Below are 14,210 nucleotides of genomic sequence, written 5' to 3'. Positions count from 1 at the left end.
CAAAACAAAGGCCCTACAACGGCGTGTACACTGGGAAAACAAAGGCCCTCCAAAGTTCCAGGGCGGTTGAAGCTCCTTATCCTGAGCCTTGGTAAAGAAACTTTGGTTCGGTTTTGCAAAGTGAATTTTGTAACAACTGTTTTGGACCGCAGCAGAACCCCGCCCCTTTACAACAACAAGAAAACAAAACAAGCCCTGAAGTCGCCCTAACATTTTTTCCTGGATTAGAGACACCGATTGCAGTTTAGGCTCGCGCTCCGGGGCACAACCTGGAATAAACCCTTAAATATACGGCAGCGGTGCAGCCGGGCTTGCCAGCTGGAGGCTGAGCCGGGACTGCCCCCTCTCATTTCTCCCGCGCGAAACCTGGTCGGACCGCTCCACTCCAGCCCTCCACTGCAGGGGGGACCTCGGCGCCCCCGCATTGGCAGCCGGCCCCGGCAGCGTCCAAACGCAGCGCCTGTCTCGCGCCGCCTGTGAAGTGAAGTTCATTGCTACAAAAGTTGGGTGCATGGTCGGCGCCTCGGGGGCCAGTAAGGCGGCGCCAAGAGTGCGGCGCGGCGCGCTCCCCCTGTCCCGTGCGCCGAGTGCGCCTCTCCCCCGGCCCGCGGGAGCATCGGGGGGAGCGCGCTAGCTGCGCGGCCGCGGGGCGTTCTCGGTGCGCCGGGCCCGTGGTGAGCAGGGCTCCAGTGGCCGCGTGCTAGGACGAGGGTGGAGCCCTGTTAGGAAGAATGGAGTTGGCGACTCGCTCCCAGGTGAGGGTCCGACCGTCCGTCGCGGCGCGGACGCACCCACAGCTTGCCTTCCCTTTGCGCCCTGGCCCACTTCCCCGCTTCAGGCTAGAAACGTGGCCTTTGCTGCTGCGCTGTGGATCCGGCGCGCTTCGTCCCTCGAACACCGGAGCGGGCGCGCCCCGCAGGTGTGCGCAGTGGGTCAAGATTGTGCTACCCGGACTGGAGCGGCCGGGCGCCTGCTCTTGCGGCCTGCTGGGCGCCCTGCGGGGCACCCTGCCTTTTTCCTGTGTGGGTACCCGGGGGTTGCAGGCCGGGCCACTGCGGCCGCTGGCCCCAGGTGAGGACGCGGTTCGAGGGAGGTGTAGGCGGGGAGACCGTCCGGGCGCTGTGGTAGCGTTTGCAGCGTCTTGAGGCCCTGGGGCCTTATTGGTGCGCTCTCTCCGCTTGTTTGGGGGAGTCAGCACAGAGATAATGAAATTTAAGTGTAAGTTTTCCAAAACTATAGTCGAGAGTCAGACCAGCCCAACCCCAGTGGAGTTTAAAAGGAATTGCTTTTGTGTTCTAGAACTTTTATCAGTGTTCTCAAGGAATTTGTAACACTTGGGGAAATGGCAACACCGTAAGGCCAAGTTAAAAAAAACAAACTCAAATCCCAAGATCTCGTACCATATTCGCATCCCGATCCCAGTTACGCATTACGGTCCTAATTAGGTTTAGAAAATCAGATTAAAAATCACTGGTTAGTTCTTAGAATATTTCAGTGGGTGGTGGGATTGTGAACGTGACTTGTTTTTTTTTTACTTTTTAAAACAGCGTTTCCCTATTTCCTAATAACGAACTTTACATTTTATATTCAGAGATAAGCAATACAAACTTTTTTTTTTTTCAAACGAACTAAAAATAAAACTTTTAGAAAGGGAAGGAAGCAGCCACGCTGCTGCTTGTGGGGGCCCAAGAAATGCTTTGTGCAAGGGTTGGTTTTTTTTTCTTTTGTGGAAGCCTCTGACTCACTGCTTCCTGCTTACCTTTGACTGGTGTTTACCTCTTTTCTCCACCTGGCTGCTGGGCCCGGGAGAGGGGGAGAGGGGGAGGCGGGGCCCCTGGCTTTGGGAGACGTGGGGAGCCGGTCGCCTGCGCTTGGCACCCCAGGGCGCAGTTGGGCCGGCGCCCAGCTACCCAGGCGGCGGCTAGTGGTGCCGGAGCTCAGGAGGCTGCCACTGGCCCGAATCCGGCGGCAAATCAAAATCTGAGCCACTAACGGCTGCCTTGGCCATTTAGTCATTTCTGAAAGGCTTCCTGGAAGTAGGCATTTGAGAAAAATCTATTTTGTGCATGAGAAAGAGTATCGTTTTTAAAATTTTCCCTAGTGCGGAGAGGCATTAAAAGAAAGGGAAATAGTCATGCAGCCCTAAGAAGGACTGAGACGGAGTTGGGTTTATTATTATTTTTTTGCTGTGGCCTCCCGTGCTTCTGGAGGTTCAGCTTCTCCAGAGCTTAAAACAAGACAGAAAACCCCCAAAGCAAAACTCTGCTGGAAGGAGCTTCGTGCTCCCTGTGATTTGCATCAGAAAATCTGTCATGCTAATGTATCACTCCTAAAACCTGTTGTTTTGCTGGAAATCACTTAGCACTTTCTCCTTACCTCCGGGTATACACATAGTTCATGCTTAGGAAATTCACTGTCCCAGGATATCTATTAGAAGTAAAAATTTTATTGTCAAATAGTGAGGCTGATTTTGGTAGCTCAAAAACGTTAAGGAAACACTGGTGGTGTAGTGGCTAAGAGCTACGGCTGCTAACCAAAAGATCGGCAGTTCGAATCCACCAGGTGCTCCTTGAAAATGCTGTGGGGCTGTTCTGCTCTGTCTGTAGTGTTGCTATGAGTCGGGATCCACTCTATAGCAATGAGTTAAAATGTTAAATAAACTATTTACCATGTGGGGGTAATCCACAAATTATATTTAACCCATTACGCACCGATAAGGACAAATTACTATATGTAAGATGATCAGGGTTTTTTTTTTTTCTTTTCTAAAAACCTAATTGGCAGCACAAATTAAGATGTGTGTTGATTTTTCCCGTGGAAATGTTCCTGTTCGTAATTTAAATATGAGCAGAGTATAGTGTCTTGTTTAAATTAGTGGAGAGTGGTTCAGAGGGGTGGGCAGGTGATGGCAGATAAGAGTACTTAATGAACATTTCAGGCGCAGCAAGATGTTAAGTTTGCGTGGTTCTGTCCCATGTCCCAGCCTTATGAATAAAGCAGTGTGATGAACTGCCTGGAGCGGCATTACTGCACACTGAACACTGCTCCGCTCAGTGTGCAGTGGGTTTTAATCGCATGCTTTAAGTGTAATTTCCATCCCTCGGAAAGCACAGAGTTGAAGGGATTCCAGCAAAGCAGTTTAGGCCTAATGTTAGGAGTAGAGGAAGCAAGGAGAGGAGAGACCCTCACATAAACTCTGAACTCCTTTCTAGCCTCTGCTTTTCCAGGACCACACCAATGTGTAGGATTTGATATCTTCTGACATTGATTACGCCTTCCCATAGGCTGTAGTCTTTGTTGGGGTGACCGTTGTGTCTTTGTGATTTCTTATTGGGTGATATAATAACAGAAATAATAGTAAAGGCAAGGCCCTTACTGAGAGCTCTGCACAGTGCTGTTCACAGGAGCTGGAGGATGAGGCCGCCTCAAGCTTCCTAGAGAAACTGGTAGGTCCTGGATGTTAGTGTTGTCCTTTTACTCTCTTCTACCTCAAGGGCGCACATTGCTCTGAGAAGGAAATGGTGCTAAATGCCCTCTTGAGTATATATGTGGAGTACGCTGCCAAAGGCGTGGTGGTTGTTAGTTGCGACCTATGTGTATAACAGGAAATAAATGTCACCCGATCCTGGTGTTGGGGCTTTTATGCTAATTCATCTTATTGAGAGTTTCCCTCGTTTTAGCCTACCTTTTTTACCTTACCGAACGTGATGTCTTTGTCTGAGGGTTGGTCTTTCCTCATGACATCGCCAAAGTCAGAAAATGGAGTTTCGCCATCCTTGCTTTTAAGCAGCATTTCTGTTTTATCTCTTCTAAGACTGATTTGTTTATTCTCTGGCTGAAGGGTAGAGAAGAATTTTTCTGGTATTGGTATTGGCAATGTGCCCAGCTGATCCTAGTTCTGTGGCTTAAACTGTGTGGCTGGAGGGCCTGAAGCTGGTCACTGAGGGGGTTTGTCTGTGGTGTCTTACGAGGACACCGTGATGATTTTCTTTTTTAATAGTGCTGTGCTGAAAAGGCCACTTGGTTCCTTTTTTAGTATGCTACTATCATATCCATATTGCTATCATTGGGCGTCCAGTCAGTTATGACTCATGGCGACCCCATATGTACAGAGAAGGAGCAGAGGTGAATTCTCAGTCATCAGGAAAACACCACGGTGAACAAAGCAGTTCTGGTCTAGTCAAGTAACACAGGATGGAAAACCATAAGAAAATTATATGACTTAAAACAATATATGAACTTTAGTGTAAAATAACGAGAAAGATCAGTGAAGCTATTTGACTAACAGCCCAGGCCATATTAATTTTCAACTGATCTTTTTTAGTTTTCCTTTAGCCATTAACACTCACTCTGAGCTACAATTTACAATTTTTACCTTCAAGGTACAGCTTTGTTTTTTAAAAGACTTAAGCTTTTATTTACCAAATGGAATGGAGACAGGCTACTTGCGGGAGGGAGAGAGAGAAGAAAATGCTGATGGAACCATTTTATTTTTTATTTATGAAAAGCAGTGGTTTCTGAATGTTTTAAAATAGGTTCCATTCAGAGTCATATATGGTAAGTATAGCTAACATTAATATGCAGAAAAGCTTGTTTTCCAAAGTTGTAAATCTTAGTACCCTGAATGTAGCAAAAAAATATGCTGTGGAGTTTCACGGTGGGTAAGGGGCCAGGGTTTTAGTTCAAACAAGTAGTTGACTTTACCTGCCTATGTTTGTTCGTAATCAAAATGGATGACAGCTCCATGACTGGGTTGGTACATTAATCCGATGCTTACTGAGCACTTGCTATGTGCCAGGCATTATGTTAGTTTCTGTGGAAGAAATGGAGTCCCTGGGTGGTACAAATGATTAGCATGCTCAAGTTGCTAACCGAAAGGGGGGCGGTTCGAGTTCACCGAGAGGTGCCTTGAAAGAAAGGCCTGGTGATCTCTTTCCAAAAACTCATCCATTGAAAACCCTGTGGAGCACAGCTCTACTCTGACACACATGGAGTGACCATGAGTCAGAGTTGACTTGATGGCAACTGGTTTTATGGAAGAAACAAACACATAGAAACACTATTCTTTCCCTAAGGCCTCTCCAGGCCCCTGACTGAAGGTCCCTCTGGAAATCCTTGCCTTTTCTGCCTTTGGCTGAGCTCAGCTGGCTCTATCTCTGTGCTGTGGGGACCTAGGTGGCCTTCTGTTCTGAGAGTGAGAGAAGGCCGTAAGAGCTAGTGCTTCTCCCCGAGGGACGGAAACTAGCATTTACTCTGCTACCCTTTAGGAGTCCTCTTGGGCTAAGAACTTTAAGTTAATCAGATTTAATCCTCACTGTAGTTCTGTAAAGTAGGTTGTATTATCTACCTTTTAAAGATAAGGCTATCTTGAGTAATTTGCTCAGAGCAGCCGAACAAGGAAGGAGCTGAGCCAAATTTCCCAATCTGTCTCCAGAGCTTGTCACTGGAGTCATGGGACCTTGGCAGGCCACCAAATTTTCACTGAAGTACCTTCGTGAGGATAAAAACTTGGCCCAGTTTATCTCACAGTGCCATTGAGATGATCAAGGACTTGCCAAGTATTTAAATACGGTATTTCAGTAGAAGGACAGGGTGTTAGAACTTTTGGTTTTTCTCGTGATACCTTCACCCCTTGCTTTAACTAGAAGGCCTGGTGGAGTGTTACAACAGTGGTCTGGTTCTTTTATAGGAACTTGCCAGGCTGTGCTTTGGAAAGGATTCCTGGGATACCGTTTGTAAAAGTCAGCCCGGGAATATGAATAAGATCCATGAAGTGTTGACACAGCAGTGATTTTTTATATTAAAAAAAAAAAAAAGTTGCCATAGAGTTGATTCTGACTCATGGCGACCCCATATGTGCCAGAGTGGAACTGTATGTTGTAGGCTTTTCAATGGCTGAGTTTTCGGAAGTAGGTCTCCAGGCCTTTCTTCAGAGGCCAGTGGACTCAAACTGTCAACCTCTAGGTTAACAGCCAAGCATACTAACATCATGTTATAAACTGAAAGGGAAAGAAGAAAATTGAGCTGTTGCTTTGCAATGCCTACTCTCCACACTTTGTTTTCTGTATATTTTCCAATTCGGGTTTGCCTTTGTTCAGTCATCGTTTTTGCGTAACTTTTATAGTGTGATTGCTATGTGAATTTTGCTTTCTTTAGCACTGCCATTACTATTTTTCTGAGTAACTTGGAGGCCTTTACAGTTTTCATTTTTAACGAGTATATAATGCTTTTTTGAGTGCTGGTGTATTTTGTGTATTGATTTTCCATGGTTGAAAAAAATCTTCTTTGTTAAGGACGCTGCAGTAAACATCTTGGGGGCGGGGCACATACCTTATGCCTTGTGTTGAAGCCCACGCTGTTTTTGATAACCGTTTCTTTTTAATATATTTAGTATCTGGCAGAAGGGAGGTACCTGATTTTCAGTAGATGGGAGCTTCTGTCTGCCTGACACATTGCTTTCCTGGGGCTTTTCCCCTTTTGTTATGCTTTATGAGCTGAGAGAAGCTAGCTTTTGCTCTGGTTAAAACCAAGGCTCACAATGACTGGACTGAAACAAGGACTCTTGTTTATTTGAACTTGGAGCGCCTGGTTAGAATGATTTAGATTGGGGGAAAGTGGAGAGAGTAGTCTCAGAGGTCCGTTACCACCATCTAGTCTGCATAGAAATCTAAGAACGCATGAATGTGCTAATGAACATGCTGGGGAAGAGACCACGACTGTCAGGGAGTTCCTGAGTTAGCTATGTAGACTCAGAAGACAGGGATACGCTGCACCGAGCTCCTTTCGTGTGTGGCGATGATTCACTTTTTGAAAAGAGTTGCTCTCACTTTTCTTTCTGACTTCAACTATGTTGTTGTTGTGTGCTGTCGAGTCGATTTTGACTCATAGCGACCCTATATGGCAGAGTAGAACTGCTCCGTAAGTTTCCTAGGGTGTAATTTCTGTGGAAGTAGATTGCCAGGTCTTTTCTCCTGTGCAGCTGCTGGTGAGCTTGAACAGCTGACCTTTTGGTTAGCAGTCAATCAGTTGCTTTAACCATTGTGCCACCAGGGCTCCTTGATTTCAGGTGTAGCCTTCTGGAACTGAAAATGTGTTTTCATTGACAATTGGATGTGTAAAGGTCCAGCAGAAGGTTCACCCATTATGAAGGGGTTTTTAAGGTAAATATGTATTTCTTCATCGGTATGCTGGTTATAATGGGTGGTTGCAGTCTGTAAAACTTCACCAAACTATACACTTAAAATATATACACTTTTCTGTTTGTATGTTACACTTCAACAAAATGTTTAAATGGTAATATATCACATCTCTGAGTCCTGAACTCTGCGATTCTCTCCAGCCCAGGTTACTAGGTGCGTGGGCCCCTACTTCTCAGGTGTCTTGTGCCCTGCCAGTTGTACGTCATCCTGAAACTGGGCATGGTGTCAAGACAGGGGTCTTCTCTTCCTGCAGACCCTCAGCTGTTCCCTCAAGGCCTCCATAGGAGCAGCACAGTTATTTGGGCTACCCCCATCTTTAAACCTCCACTCCAGGAGGGTCCTGTGCACCTGGAGAGTGCCTTGCATTTAGTGAGTGAGCTCTGGCAGTCTGGGTCTTTGGCATGGAGCAGCCCCCTCCCCCCTCAGTTGCCTGCTGGCCTACCGCCTCCTCTTTATGAGCGCCCCCTGGGATTTTCCCCAGGGTAATAGCTGGCAACCCCAACTCATATGGCAGTTGAAAATGATAATTATCCTGCTGATGCATGAAGGGTCTGGCATATAAACCAAAAACCAAACCTGTTGCTGTTGAGTTCATTCTGACTCATAGCGACTCTATGGGACAGAGTTGAACTGTCCCATAGGCTTTCCAAGGAGCAGCTGGTGGATTTGAACTGCCGACCTTTTGGTTAGCAGCCTGAGCTCTTAACCACTAGGTGTCAAATATTTGTTGAATTAAAAAGAAAGGAAACAGTTTAGGGCTGTCAGTGTATATAGTACTGGGAGTACGAGTTACAGGAGGCTGGAACATCCTGTCACCAGCTTCTCACATTTTTCTGATAGACCGATGGTGGAGGCTGGTTGGTGCCTGCTCCAGAAGCCTGGAGATGTACCTCCCCAAGCTACCTAACGCAGGACGTTTTCTCATAAATCAGCAGTTTTACCTTTAAAAGTAATGCTATTTTTGTTCTGTTCTATAATATATTTTTGTTTTAATACAAAAGCAACATTTAAAATTACTCTTCTGAGGAAATCTTCCCCTACCCTGTTGCACTTGTGGCCTGGAATGCCCTCTGGCTATTACCGAGCACTCTAGATTGAGAAGCATGGAGCTGTCAAGTGTGAAATTTAGAAATCAGACCTGTAAGAAGTCTTGAAATAGACATCTCCCCCCTCCATATACAGAATATCTTTTTATTTAAAGCTTCATGACTCTGAAGGGCAATTAATTGGGGGGAAAAATCAAACTTTGGTTGATATTGAAATCCCCAAGAATGTTTCTCATGCAAAAATGTCAGTAGCTCCAGTATCTTAATCTTGTTCCTTAGTAGCATTAGTTCAAAATGGAAAGTTAAGGTAAATAAAAGTATATTTGAAACCAGGGTTTATTTTTAATCCCCTTTTCTCTCGCCCTGACATTTGGTCCCAGGTATTTTTTATTTTGGGAGATTTTTGATAAAAATAGTTAAAGGCAACATAGCCTCATCTAGCTTTTCCCCCATGTCCACGCGAACTCTTCAGAAAGTCTCCTTTTACCTGGCTTAAAAAAGAGTCAGTCTTTTTTTCCACACTACCAGCTTCAAAAACTCACTGAAAAGAGTGGGTAGGTGCCCTCGTGACCTTCATTGTCCTAAGTGTTACTCTCTCCTCTGGCTGTAATTAGGAACTCAAAAAGGGTGCACTCTCAGTGAGTGTGTATTCATTGCCACACAAAGCCAAGAGCCAAGTGGTTCCAGCAGCCTGCACAGGTGGCATTCCAGAGGTTGTTAGGGCAAGTTTTCCACGGGGCAGAAGTGTGTCAAGAGGATCTGTGAATGAAGGCTCCAGGGCTACACTGGAGGGTGGAGAAGATCCCCGCCTCCTTCCCCAGTCAGTTTGAAGATCTGTTTAAACACTTGTCTGGAGTGAGCACAGGGCCACTTGTCTCCTTTGAAAGTCCGGCAGATCCCGCCCTGCAGTTCTCCAGACTCGTGCTTCTGTCCTGAGCATGGTGCCAAAATGTTTCCCCGCCCTGCTCCATATTCACGATCATTAGTTTGCTCGAGTCCATTGTTGCGGCCACTGTGTATTTTGAGTGCCTTCCAACCTTGGGGGCTCATTTTCCAGCAGCTCTATTGGACAGTCTTCTGTTGTGATCCATAGGGTTTTCATTGGCCACCTCCTGCCTATCAGTTTGTCACACTGTGTGGTTTGTTTGTTGCTATGACGCTGGAAGCTATGCCACAGATATTTCAGATAACCAGCAGGGTCACCTATGGTGGACAGGTTTCAGCAGAGCTTCCAGGCTAGGAAGAAAGGCCTGGTGACCTCCTGGTACCATTAAACTCTTGTAATAACTTAACATTTAAGTAGCGTGGTCTACTCAGTGCTTTCCAGTCCGGGCTGGAAGCCATCAGGGTTCTGAAAAATGTTCTGGTTCTTTTTCTTCTGGGAAAGTGGGAGGATTGCACTTCTTTGGCCCCTTGAAATAGGCAAGGCTTTTTTTATTTGACTTGCTTTGGCCAGTGCAATATGAGCAGAAGTGTTATGTGTCACTTCCAGGTGAGAGTTTAAAAAAACCAAAAAAAACCAAACCTGTTGCCGTCAGGTCAATTCCGACTCATAGTGTGTCCCTATAGGACAGAGCAGAACTGCCTGATAGGGTTTCCAAGGAGTGCGTGATGGGTTTGAACTGCTGACCTTTTGGTTAGCAGCCGTAGCACTTAACCACTACGCCACCAGGGTTTCCGAGTCTTTAAAAGTAGCATGTTATTTGCCGTACCTTGTTCCCTCTACCACTGCGTCTGGCAACATTCCAGATAGTGGCACCTCTGTCAGCCTGGGTCCCGGAATGAGGACAGTATGGAATAGAGCCCCTGGCTGGTCCGTGATGAACATGTAGTAGTAGCAAGAAATAAACTTTTGTTGTTTTAAGCCACGGAGATTTGGGGCTGTTTGTTATTTAATGCGTTATAACCTGTCCTATTCTGACAGATAATGTAAAGGCGCGTATTTTTCAGTTTTGGACTCAATCAGTGGTTCTCATCTGAGTGAACTGGTGGTGGTATTAGAAATACGTGGGTTTGTCTTTTATTGTTGGAGTGAGGGGAGTTGTCTTATCTAGTGCTGCTATAACAAATACCACAAGTGGATGGCTTTAACAAACAAATTTATTCTCTCACAGTCTAGGAGGCTAGAAGTCCGAATTCAGGGTCCCAGCTCCAGGAGAAGGTTTCCTCTCACTGTCAGCTCTGGGGAAGGTCATTGTCATCATTTTTCCCCTGGGTCTAGGAGCTTTTCAGCAGAGGAACTTCAGGTACAAAGGATGTGTTCCATTCCTGGCTCTTCGTTCTTGGTGAGAGGTTTCCCTCTCCCTGCTCGCTTTTTTCTCCGTTTATCTCTTGTAAGATAAAAGGTGATGCAGGTCACACTCCAGGGAACTGTCCTTTACATCAGATCAGGGTTGTGACCTGAATAAGGGTGTGGCATCCCACCCTAATCCTCTTTAACATAACCCAATCTTGCCTCATTAACCGCAGGCAGAGATTAGGATTTGCAACACATAGGTCAATTACATCAGATCACAAAATGGAGGACAACGACACAATATGGAGAATCATGGCCTAGCCAAGTTGACACATATATTTTGGGGACACAATTCAATCCATGACAGTGATGCTCCTGTAATTTAGTGGTTCGAGGTTCGGTGATGTCAAGTCACCTGTGGCGGGTAGGAGAATCTCACAGGACTAAGCAATTGTTCTGTCCAAAATGCCAGGAGCATCCTGTTGAAAAACTGAGGAGACTTGTCCAGTTTGATAATTGATCTTTTCGACTCCAGAGAAATCTTAACATGGGTTTCACATTTCCTGTCTGCCGACCTCCCTGGAATAGGAAATTACCCAGCGCTTCCCAAGTGGCTTGGCTCACTTCACTCTCAGGACCTCTGCCAAAATTCCAGTCCATTGGCTACTTGTTTACCCAGTAGTTTTTAAGCCCTAAATACATGTCGACGAATTTCTCCCCACTTACACTTTCTCTTTTAAAAATAACATTGATTGCTTTTTTTATTTTTGGATGCCCAAAATTTGAAAAATACTACGGAAAAATACAAAGAAGAAATTAACAATGATGGTTATGAACACGTATTGAATGCTTACTGTGTGCCAGGAATTCTTTTGAGTTCTTTACATACATTATTTAATCCTCATAATAACTACTATTGTTCTCTCTATTTGCAAATGCGGAGACCTGCCCGAGGTCACCCAGCTTCTTGTCGTGGCCGTGGATGGAAACAAGGCAGTCTGACTTTAAAATACTCCTTCTCTCTGCTAATGTTCACTATCTCCCTATCCAGAAATAATCACTGTTACTATTCTTGTGCAGCCTTAGAGTTTTATTCCATGCCATTAATACCTATGTATGACAGTACTTTTTTTTATCCTTTCAATAAATGTATTCATTCAACAAATATTTGAGTACCTACTCTGGCGGAATCCCTGGATGGTGCGTATGATTAAGCGCTCCAGAACGTTGGTGGGTCAGACGCACCCAGAGGAGCCTTGGAAGACAGGCCTGGTGATCTGCTTCTGAAAGGTCACAGCCATGAACACCCCATGAAGCAGTTCTACTCTGCATACATGGGGTCTCTGTGAGTTGGAATGGATGGTAAATAACAACTGCTCTGTGGCAGCCACTGTTTTAGGTTCTATGAATTCAGTGATGAGCAACCTAAGCCTCTTGCCTTAATTCTAGTAGGAGAGGGAGATTAAAAAAAAAAAAAATTACATTTTATTATTCTTCTTTAAATTTTACTTGTGGTGAAAAATATATGCACCAAAACATTCACCAGTTCAACAATTTTTACATGTAAAATTCAGTGACATTAATTACATCCTTCATATTGTACAACCATTGTCACTATTCTTTTCCAAGTTATTCTGTTTCTGTAAAGAAGGCTGTTGGAATTTTGATGGGGGTTGCATTGAATTTACAGATTGCTTTGGGTAGTGTCATGGATTGAATTGTGTCACCCAAAAATATCTGTCAGCTTGGTTGGGCCATGATTCCCAGTATTATGTGATCATCCACCATTTTGTCACCTGATGTGATTTTCCTGTGTGTTGTAAATCCTACCTCTATGATGTTGATGAGATGGGGTTAGCGGCAGTTACGTTAATAAGGCGCAGGACTCAATCTACAAGATCAGATTATGTTTTGAGACAGTCTCTTTTGAGATATAAAAGAAGTGAGCAGAGAGACATGGGGGACCTCATACCACCAATAAAGAAGCACCAGGAGCATAGCACGTCCTTTGGAACCAGGGTCCCTGTGCTGAGAATCTCCTTGATCAACAGAAGATTGATGACAAGGAGCTTTCTTTAGAGCTAACAGAGAGAGAAAGGCTTCCTTTGGAGCTGGTGCCCTGAGTTTAGACTTCTAGCTTCCTAGACTGTCAGAGAATAAACTTCTGTTTGCTGAAGCTATCCACTTGTATTTCTGTTATAGCAGCACTAGATAACTAAGGTAGTATTGACATCTTAACTATATTAAGCCTTTCAGTCCACAAACAGAATGTCCTTCCATTTATTTAGATCTTCTTTAGTTGCATTTAGTAACGTTTTATAGTTTTCTGTTTATAAGTCTTTCACTTTCCTAGTTAAATTTATTCCTAGGTACTTTATTATTTTAGATGCTGTTGTAAATGATAATGTTTTCTAAATTTCCTTTTCCACTTGCTCTTGGCTGATGTGTAAAAATCTGACGTGATTTTTGTGTGTTGACCTTGTACCCTGCCACTTCGCTGAATTCATTTATTGTAGCTTTCTTGTGGATTCTTTTAGGTATAGGTTGATGTCCTCTGCAAAAAAGGAAGCATACTTTTACTGCTTCCTTCCTGATTTGGGTACTATCTTCTGTTTCTTTTTTCCTTGCCTAATTGCTCTGGCTAGGACTTCTAGGACAATGTCAAATAGCAGGGGTGAGAGTGGGCATCTCTGTCTTGTTCCTGATCTTCATGAGAAAGTTCTCAGTTTTTCTTCATTGAGTATGATGTCGTTAGGTGCTTTCAAGTCAGTTCTGACTCATAATGACCATGTGTACAACAGAACGAAACACTGCCCAGTCCTCATGATCTTTGTTATCTTGAGCCCTTTGTTGCAGCTACTGTGTCAGTTCCTCTCACTGAAGGTCGTCTTCTTTTTTGCTGACCCTTCACTTTACCAAGCACTTTACCTTCTCCAGGGACTGGTTCCTCCTGATAACATGGGCAAGGTATGTGAGACGAAATCTTGTCATCCTCCCTTCTAAGGAGCATACTGGCTGTACTTCCAAGATAGATTTGTTCATTCTTTTGTCAGTCCATGGTATATTCCATATTCTTCACCAGCACACCTCAAAGCCATCAATTCTTCTTTGGTCTTCCTTATTCATCATCCAGCTTTCACATACATAAGGCGATTGAAAACACCATGGCTTGGGGTCAGGCACACCTTAGTCCTCAAAGTGACCTCTTTGCTCTTTAACACTTTAAAGAGGTCTTTTGTAGCAGATTTGCCCAGTGCGGCTTCCATGGGTGTTGATTGTGGATCCAAGTAAAATGAAATCCTTGACAACTTCAGTCTTTTCTCCATTTATCATGATGTTGCTTATTGGTCCAGTTGCAAGGATTTTTGTTTTCTTTATGTTGAGATGTAATCCGTACTGAAAGTTGTGGTCTTTGATCTTCATCAGTAAGTGCTTCAGGTGCTCTTCACTTTGAGCGAGGAAGGTTGTGTTATCTGCATAATGCAGGTTGTTAGTGAGTCTTCTTCCAATCCTGATGCCACATTCTTTTTCATATAGTCCTGCTTCTTGGATTATTTGCCCAGCATGCAGATTGAATAAATACAGCAAAAAGATACAATCCTGATGTACACCTTCTCTGACTTTAAACCACACGATGTCTCCTTGTACTGTTCAAGTATGATAAATGCCTCATTATATTGAGGAATTTTCCTTTTATTCCTATCTTCTTGTATGTTTTTATCATGAAAG

At 44.5% G+C, this 14,210-nt stretch overlaps 1 protein-coding gene across 5 annotated transcripts in view; it reads left to right on the top strand.

Annotated features, from left to right (window-relative positions):
• The first annotated feature begins 634 nt into the window (after window positions 1-634).
• CDCA7L (cell division cycle associated 7 like) overlaps window positions 635-14,210 on the top strand; it is a 40,952-nt gene continuing 27,376 nt past the window's right edge. For all 5 annotated transcript variants that reach the window (XM_064290062.1, XM_064290061.1, XM_064290060.1 and 2 more), the window contains exon 1: window positions 635-755. In XM_064290062.1, the coding sequence (XP_064146132.1) occupies window positions 732-755 (24 nt within the window). In that variant the 5' untranslated portion in view covers window positions 635-731. The remainder of the gene's footprint in view (window positions 756-14,210) is intronic.

This window comes from Loxodonta africana, chromosome 8, assembly GCF_030014295.1.
Source record: "Loxodonta africana isolate mLoxAfr1 chromosome 8, mLoxAfr1.hap2, whole genome shotgun sequence".
NCBI classification, from domain to species: Eukaryota; Metazoa; Chordata; class Mammalia; order Proboscidea; family Elephantidae; genus Loxodonta; species Loxodonta africana.
The sequence above is the reverse complement of the archived record's forward strand: the minus strand, read 5'-3'. Positions and strand labels throughout refer to the sequence as shown.